Consider the following 9,519-nt stretch of genomic DNA (forward strand, 5'->3'; position numbering starts at 1 on the left):
CATTGTAGCCCACTTTCCCTTTTTGGGTATTTTTTGGCCTGAGGCCAACATGATAAATAAAGTGCATGTAGCAGAAACACATTATGTAGATGCTTAACAGCTGCCTACGTATAGCACCTTGGGGGCCACATATTTAGCAGGAAGGAGCACATTTTTTTAATTATGTATTGTCAAAGATTTGATAGGCATGCATATGAAAATGAAATATTAAATGGGTAGATATATAAATATAAAATAATTGTGTGGCATGTATGTAAAGGGACCAGCATGTAAACAAAAACAGTCAATACATGATATGACGAAATGCAGTTTGATTTATTTATATTTATAATATTTGAGAGCTGGAGTATGGAGTATGTTCAGAAGAGCAATTTTCAGAAAAGTACAGAACAAATGGGGTAATAATGGCGGCAGAGAGTTAGATCTCTAAAGCCAGAGTTTTTTTGAGTCCCAGTCGCAGTAAAAATAGAGCCTTTTTTAAGGTTTCAGCAATTATTCGGAGAAGATCCAGAATCAGCACATCTTCCCCTAAATTTGGAAATATATGAAAGCTACTGGAAATGAATAATAGCTTTCAGAATGTTTATTGGTTGCTGTTTGTGTCCTCTGTGACAGCACCATTCCCGCCGTCTAAAACAAGAGAAAAATAAATAAATAAATTAATATACATGCCGTCTAAAACAAGAGAAAAATAAATAAATAAATAAATAAATATACAAAAAATGAAATTGGTATATTTTATGTTAAGACGACCCAAATCATTTCAAGATTATGTCCGGTGGCATACATGTAAAAATTGAGGTTTAGATTGTTGGATATATAAATACATGATAATTGAATGGAGTGGAATGTGTGTGAATCTTCCTTCATGTTTAGTTGAGATGGAGCTATTTTATTACACATCCATTAATTTCATATATCACACATTATCTCTCAATAAAACTAATTCGTTAGATCACATATATTAACTAGGGCTGTCAAAAAAAGCACGTTGTTCTCGAACAGCTCACATTCAACTCGTTAAGTAAACGAGCTGAACATGAACAACCATTTGTTATATCATGCCCGGCTCATTTTAGCTCGAAATAAAGAAATTATATATATATTATTCATAGCATAATATATTATAGATATTTGTATCAAAATTTAAATCAAAACAGCTCGTGTGATCATGTGGTTCTGCTTCTTCTAGTGCACAGAGTTGATGCAGCTTCAAATTCAAACCCCTACATCTATATTTTAAATTAATTTAAATGAGCCAATTTTGAGCCGAACGCGGACAAAACATGTAAATCGAGTCGAACACAAACACATTGTTCACAAGCTAATTTTGAATGAGCTGAACACGAGTCAATACTGAGCTCGATCAAGCTCAGCTAATTTACAGCCCTAGATAGAACTGACTGATTTGATAAATGATTATGCTTGTGAATGTCAAGTAATTTAAATTATATAGGTTATAATGCCTAATAAATTAGTTATATTGAGAAGTATGGCTAATAAAAATAGCTCCATCGACTTAAAAAATCATATCAGGAAAGCCTAAGATGATTTTTGTATTAAAAATTATAGGATAGAATCGTTACCTTCGCTATCAGTTGATGCATAAACGGATCTCCTTGAGCGTGATTGCTGCTGAGGTGAGGGCTACAAAACCAAAATAAAAGGGAAAACATGAAACATTAAATAACAAAAATAATTGATGATATATATAGACCTTCAGGAGAAAATGTGCCGAGACATAACCAAAATTGAATATGAGAGATCAGTTGATGCATAAAAGGATCTACTTGAGCGTGATTGCTGCTGAGGTGAGGGCTACAAAACCAAAATAAAAGGGAAAACATGAAACATTAAATAACAAAAATAATTGATGATATATATAGACCTACAGGAGAAAATGTGCCGAGAAATTATCGCTATCCACATAATCAAAATTGAATATGAGAGAAATGTTAAATCGAAGCCCCGCAAATATGAGGGTGAAAACATGGAACAGCAAAGGAGCATTGAGAATTCATTTCAAATTTCCTCTTCCAACATAAATTTCTTAGGACATGGCCTAAGGACAAGGAACATGACTGAAAATGTTAGGGATGATAAATGTTAAGATGTACATGCATACCGCTCAATTCCCATGTATTTACATATCTAACACCTAAACCTTAATTTTTATATTTACACAACCTTTCTTATGCATGAAAAGTTGTATTGCACTTTTTAAAAGTTGAAAAGGTGTTATTTTTTATGTGACATGAAAGGCTTAGATGGTATAAATGCGAAAAAGTAAAGTTCAGGTGTTAGATGTGTGAATAGATCGAAATTTGATGCTATGTCTGTAAATGACCAAAAATGTAATGGGTAGATCAAAATTAGATTAGTGGAGTTTTGTGAGTTAATTGGTTTATAGGTAAGTGATGGATATGGGTTATTTTATGAGTCTTTAAGAGTCGTGTATTTTTTTATACGAAATATATATTTGGAGGCACAAAGATATAAATGAAAAAACGAGGTACGCCTCCCCAAACATATGTTAATAGTCTCCCTCACCTAGTTTCTAGAGTCGCTAGGACAAATCTGCGTTATGCCCATGGTGGAAATTGCACCCGTTGAAATTTAAGATCATCCTCATTAAATTAAATAAAGGAAATTTACATAGAAAGCACCCAATTCTTATGCATTTACTTGTCTCATATCTAAACTTTGATTTTTACAGACTAAGCACCTTTTCCTATGTTTGAAAAGATGTATGGAAAGGTGGATTATACTTTTTCCTATAGATAGGGTGCTTAGCTTGTAAAAACTAAAGTTTGAGTGCGAGATAAGTAAATGCATAAGAATTGGGTGCTTACAATGTAAAAACACTGTAAAATAATCATGTAATCCCCCTTCCCTCTCATTAAATTCTTTTTCTCAGTATTTAAGAAAAAAATTAAAACATTAACAAAAGAAGTATTTAACTTAATTCTCAATGAAATATTGGCTAATTCCGCCCCTACTCTTATGCCATAAAAAAACTTCAGTGCAGCCTTCTGTAATTAACATTAATCCAACCAAGGATCAAAATGATTCAATACATAGCAAGAAGATATAGAGGAAATAAATCATCATTTTGAAATTACATAAATACAAAAACAAGAGGTGATTAAAAATAATATTATTATCAGTGAAGCTTTTAAAATATGATGTAAATTACACCACAAATACCTGCAGTTTTGGCCTGAGTGCCTCAAGTGGTCCTTTAGGCTTGCTTACACCTCCTTGCTGCAAGATAACATGTGAAATCCATAATTAGACTATATTTTATCAAGATATGCTGAATTACTTTTTTTTTTTTGAATAAAAATTTAAATAACATCAAAATATTCCCTAAAAATTAGGAGATATTTCTCTAAGATCCAAGGAAATCAGAAAAGCATTCCATAAAAATTTGGAATAATTTTGAATTAATTCAAAATTTTCATGAATTTTAATTAGATTTTAAATAAATATTTAGAATAATATTAAAATAATCTTGAATTATGAGATTATTATAAAAATAATCAAAAAAATGCAGTACCTTGCCTAACGCCCAATCAGCAGAATCAAAGAAAGCGCGCTCGTGGTCCTGCAGAAAACAATTATTTTGTGGAATAGAAATGATAGTAAAAAACACCATTAAAAATGAAATGATTCATTATCGTTGCAAAAAAAAGTTGACCACCTTTGAAATGAGCGGAGGCTTTTTGGGAATAATTCCTCCGTACTTCTTTTTAACTGCCTCTTCCTTCAAAATATTAAAATAAAAGGATCAGTTCGAACCAGCTCCCATATAATCTTCATCATAGAGAAAAATAAACAAGGAAGATTTACATTCACAAGCTAACGCTACGCTTTACCTATGCATGCACTATTTAAAAGTTAAAATAGTGATATTTTTTTTATGTGAAGAAAAAGATTTGGGTCGTATAAATATAAAAAGTAAAGCTTAGGTATTCCAAAAGTTAATACATAGGAATTAGGTGGTATTTATATAAATGCCCCGATAAATAAACAAAGAGAAATAGAGATTGCTCCTCGCCTAATGTAAATTTCCCATAAAACTATTTATCACAACATGCGAGTGATAACAGATAGTGAATTTAGTAGAAAATTACCTCATCTTGGGCTGATGGCATGGAAATATCCACATTTTCAACAACATTGGAATCAGCGTCTTCCATGGCTGACATCTTATTCCTACAGATCATAGGTTCCACCAAAACATTAGGTGTAAGTTTCTGCACTTTTATAAAACCATTAACATGAAATGCCTAACAGGTTTCAGAAAGTCGGCAACAAGTATCTGAAGAATGGCTGGTGAGAACAGTATGAATGATAAAATGTTTTGGAAAAAAAAAAAAAAAAATTCAATGAATATCAACGGAAATAAATAAGGGCATTTACATACATACCATCCAATTCCTATGTATTTACATCTTAACACGTAAACTTTACCTTTTACATGTATACCACCCAAATCTTTCATATCACATAAAAAAATAAAGCAAAATGCACCCTTTCATGCATAAATAAGCTGGCATATATGTAAAAATTGAAGTATATGTGTTAGATATGTAAATACATGGGAATTGAGTCGTGCATATGTAAAACTTCCAAAAAAAAAAATGCAGTCACTTTAAAACAGTTGTTTAAGAGTCTAGCCAGCCTTAACTCAATAACAGTAGAGAGACATTCGGAAATATTAGAAAATAATACAAGAGCTCTAATATCTCCACAAATCATAAAATTCTTGTGATGCTTACGGTGACGGGATCAAAATAGCGAAAAATAACCTTCAGGTGTGTGACATTGCAGAGCAATATACCATTAGGCAAGGAGCAATGTCATTGCTCTGCCATTTTACAAAGGGAATTAAGTCATGTGAATCAACATACCATTTTGAAATCAATATAACATTTTAGAATCAATATACCATTTTGAAAATGGCAGAGCAACGTCACACCTTCAGGTGTGTTCTGCACACAATACTGAAGACAAAAAGATCAAAGCTACCATTTCTGTTTCAAATGACAGATCCCCTGATCGCAATAATAATTATTACAAATTTACATTTGAAAAGAACTGGTCTTTTTTTCTACAATGCTTTTTTTCCAGTGCACCAATAAATTGATGTGGCCAATCACCATTTCATCTTCAGATTCTCATAGCAAAACAATTTTTCAGGCCGTTTGGGATCACTTCTACATTTTCTTTTCATTTTTTCCCATTTTATTTTGTTTTGTTTATGTTTTGATTTGAAACAAAATATATTTGGTTGCTACGATTACTTTTAAAAACACTCAAACACAAAATTTGTTTTGAGTATTTTTAAAAACAAGTTGATTTGATTTTAAACATAATAACAACATGCGACAAATAAAGTGACAGTGATAGGGGCCATTTGGGAGCACATCTGACTTTGTTGCTCAAGCTCGGCTCATTTACAGCCCTATTTCTACTTGACCTTATAACATGTTTAGATACTTTTAAAATCACTAAAAAACAACTTTCATATGATTTGAATGTTTTGAAAACAAGATAATTTAGTTTTAGAAATAAAAAAATGTATTAAACAAACATGTTTTTAAAATAAAGGCAAAAATAAAAACAAAAAACCAAAGCAAAAAATAAAAACAAAAAACCTAAAACATCCCAAAAAAATCCTAAATAAACATGCTTTTTTTAATAAAAGAAAAAAAACAGAATATATATTGATGCCAAACATGTTTTATTTTATAAGTTGTAGAGGCTCTCTAGAAAGAAACACGAAGAGTTTTCTCTTTTTGATTCATTAATTATTTGGGGCATTTACATACATACCACACGATGCCTATGTATTTACATCTCCAACACCTAAAAATTCATATTTACATACATAACACTCAACTCCTCAAAATCACATCAAAATTACCATCATCACTATAATTTAAAAAAATGAAATACAACTTGCCATGTGTAAGGTTTATGACAATAGTGTTGTGAGTGTAAATAGTTTGGGTGTTAGATATGTAAATACTAAAAAATTGTGTGGTATGTACATAAATTTTGCAAAATATTTACTAACATTTAAAATTATTTTTTTGCCCGCTAAGTTCCTTGAGCTATGCCATGCAAATAAGCATATAATTCCTCATGAGAAAGGCACCCAAGACCAGGGCAGTGGCTTGGCTATGCATGGAAGACCAAGGAGCAAACTGATAGGACCCCCAAGGTCTTTCATGAATACTAGGACAGAATAAAATATTTTGAAAAATGATTCATGTAGATAACCCCACTTAGTGGGACAAAGGCTTGTTGTAATAATCTCAAGAAACACAACTCAAATATAAAAAAAATAAGCACCTACAATTTAGAGATGGGCGATCTCCCCCAAACACCAACCCTACGACCCAAAGGCAACAATAGCAAGCATAACTTAACCCTAAATATAATAAGCCATATTTATGTCAAACAATAATAGTTAAAAAATTGACTAAATTGCCCTTTTAGCCTTGCGTCTAAAATAAGTTTTCAATTAATTGGCAGGCTTGGCATGGCGGAAAGCGACGTCATTGCCAATCTAACACAAACTGAGAGTGGCCGCTGTGCCCAGCCACAACAATGGAAGGTTTAGTTCCACTAGAAAAAAGAAATCAAATAAACAAAGAAGTCCCCTTGGGAAGTTTACGGCTGAGGAAAGCTAATGCAAGACAAATCTTTTTAGAGGTACCAAGTAACACTAACCATGACGAAGATTGATTAGCATTTAGTTTAGTGCTGATAAAAAAAGAAAGGGAAATTTTCATACATACCACAAAATTCTTATGTAGTATTTTTATGTGATGTCAATGATTGGAGAAGCTTGTAGAAATGAATGTGCGTGTGCTAGATGTGTAAATACAAAAGAATTGTGTGTTATGTATGTAAATGCCCAAAAATAAAATCAACTTGACAAAGGAACTAGGTATCCCTGCAAGACAAACCATTGCCAAAAAAAACAAACTCTTAATGTAAGTTGTTCAGTTTGGGCCAAAAAAAAATAATCTACTTAAGACGGAGTCTTCATAAGCGAATCTTTCCATATAATGCACAAGGTTGAATTTAAATATACATGTCTGAATTGTTATACAAATATACCAAGCCTACAAAAATATACAACATTTATAGGCTTTGATAAATTAATTGATTGGGCTTCCATCAGAAATAATATGAAAAATCTCTTGATACATGAACTTTTATCAAACAATATAACAAATATCACAAGCTTCTATTGAATACTTTAATTTGGTCATCATTTCATATAACAAATTTTATTAGTTGCTCAAGTATCTACATACATCCTCCAATTATCATCCATTTTAGCTGCAAGTAGAGCATGTACAATACAAGCATTCATGCATTTTTTTCACTAATAACCCCTTATAAATTTCAACCAATAAGTTCAAAATAATTTGTGAGATTCAGCAAATAAAAAGATAAATAAGACAAGGTAAATAAGACGGAGATGGTCGAGGAATTAAAACAATAGCAGAATGCATATTCCTCGGCGCAGATAATTCATTGGAAATTTTATCAAGATAAATACATTTAAAATGAACCAAAAGTTGATTGAATCATCAAGCAAAACTATAATTGCAAGCATTGCATTACTCAAGTCTACATATATCAATACATAGATCACTGTTTCTTCCATATTTATTTTTCTCAAATGCATGCATACCCAGCATATGCAAAAACATTTCACTTCACTGAGAGGCACTGAATTCTTCTATACTCTTAGGCTTTGAAGGTTTCAAACTATCACTCCCCCATTAGTCATGAAAGAATGTGATAGACATCCCATAAGATAAAACATGTAATAGTACTGCCAAAATTTACCCAAAATATATAAGCAAGATTCTATCACTATAAGCAGTCATTGAATCATAACAAACACCTCCAAGACAATAAAATAGTAGATTTATTTAACCAAGCTATCTTATATGGTTGTGAATGCGATTCAACTTTTAAATTCATGTGATATAGGATAAATTAAATCAAAAAATTAAACAAACACTATCAATTATAAACTTGCAAAGTTTCTCATATATTAAATAGATTTGAAAAATTATAGTTATCTTCCAAACAGAGTCAAATTTGAGAGTAGCTATAATGCAACACATTATAATCAAAGAATTAGAATATATTTGGTGCAACTGCAGCTTATTAAAAAATTATTGCGCAGAAGCTACCGTAGATAAACTGATTGTTTGTTTATTTTTTTCAGTTTTGAAACAGATATGTTGCAGTTGTTTCAAAACAAATGTCATCTCTGCCCATGTATTACACTGTCGTTTATAACAAAAATATTCATACAAACACATTTCATATTTGAAAGCAAATATCAAGTATGAGTATTACAAAATAAAATCAGACACCTCACAAAAATGTAACACGACAATCAAAATTAAAAAATGACTATTCAAATAATAATTAATAATATGATAATATTATTTTTAAAATGTAATTGGTTTATTTACCGAGATAAGTCGTCCTCCAAGGAAACTCGGCACGCCTAATCACTATCGGCAATCAATTCCTCCAACCCAATTAATAATATGATAATATTATTTTTAAAATGTAACTGGTTTATTTACCGAGATAAATCGTCCTCCAAGGAAACTCGGCACGCCTGATCACTATCGGCAATCAATTCCTCCAACCAATCTGTTCGACTAAAGAAGTAATAGATTTTTATTCTTCTTCTTGGACACCCGTAAAACTATCTCTCGTAGTTATGTGAATATTGCAAAGTAATAAAAAGTACGATAAAAAACAAATATCCAAAATAGCATTTGACAGTGTGCCAAAAAAAGACATAAATTGTCCAACTTGAAAAAAAAAAGAAATTCAAAGGACCCTTTTGTCATGAAAATAACGTATATAAGAGACCCTAAGATCAGGTTTTATCTTGATAAAGAACTCTCTCCGGATCGGGGCTTCAAGCAACTTCAGAGAGAACAAATATAACGTCATGTCCTCGTAAATCTCTGGAGTTGCCTCCAGAATTCGCAAAACTTGTTGAATGGAAGTTTCCTCAACCCTCGGCAGCTTTGATCGATCGGTGGATTCAACTTCATTGAGGTTCGAACAAGGGCTTTCACTGAAGTCTGTTGTTTGTTCGGCATTCAAGTGCTCAAATATGTTAACAAACGCTTGCTCGCTAGGGGTCAATGCATGATTGTTAGTTGTCATAACTCCACCAAACATACAATCTAATTTATCTTCCAGTTTAGGCTCAATTCCATTTAATTTAATTTTTTTCACAGTTGGCACCATCTACAAAATAATGAAAGATTAATATGTTGATGCTTATGAAAAAATAAAAAATTGATTGAAGGAGTGGATGTTTCATAAATTCTTACCTTTAATCTCTCGGCCCACCGTTCTTCTGAAGCATCAATTATTCGCTTTATTGGATCCCAACCCAAGACTGTGGATCCTCGCTTCAATTCTTTCCAAATTTTTCAGTCCTTTTTC

General features: G+C 31.7%; 1 protein-coding gene across 1 annotated transcript; it reads right to left on the reverse strand.

The window, feature by feature from the left end:
* Nucleotides 1-270: 270 nt before the first annotated feature.
* Nucleotides 271-8,537, reverse strand: LOC110029799. The gene is made up of 7 exons (XM_020732286.1): nt 8,520-8,537; nt 4,137-4,218; nt 3,704-3,766; nt 3,560-3,607; nt 3,208-3,264; nt 1,587-1,647; nt 271-630 (listed from the first exon to the last, which is right to left on the reverse strand). Exons 2-7 carry the CDS (start codon nt 4,209-4,211, stop codon nt 584-586), a joined length of 351 nt encoding a protein of 116 aa, XP_020587945.1. The 5' UTR covers nt 4,212-4,218; nt 8,520-8,537; the 3' UTR covers nt 271-583.
* Between the last annotated feature and the right edge of the window lie 982 nt (nt 8,538-9,519).

Source organism: Phalaenopsis equestris, unplaced genomic scaffold (assembly GCF_001263595.1).
Source record: "Phalaenopsis equestris unplaced genomic scaffold, ASM126359v1 Scaffold000002, whole genome shotgun sequence".
Taxonomy (NCBI): domain Eukaryota; kingdom Viridiplantae; phylum Streptophyta; class Magnoliopsida; order Asparagales; family Orchidaceae; genus Phalaenopsis; species Phalaenopsis equestris.

Coding starts and splice junctions, on each gene's coding strand:
- LOC110029799 (XM_020732286.1), bottom strand. CDS start 4,211: ATGTCAGCCATGGAAGACGCTGATTCCAATGTTGTTGAAAATGTGGAT. Junction 3,767..4,136: donor TGCCATCAGCCCAAGATGAG/GTAATTTTCTAC, acceptor AATATTTTGAAG/GAAGAGGCAGTTAAAAAGAA. Junction 631..1,586: donor TGCATCAACTGATAGCGAAG/GTAACGATTCTA, acceptor CTCTTGTTTTAG/ACGGCGGGAATGGTGCTGTC.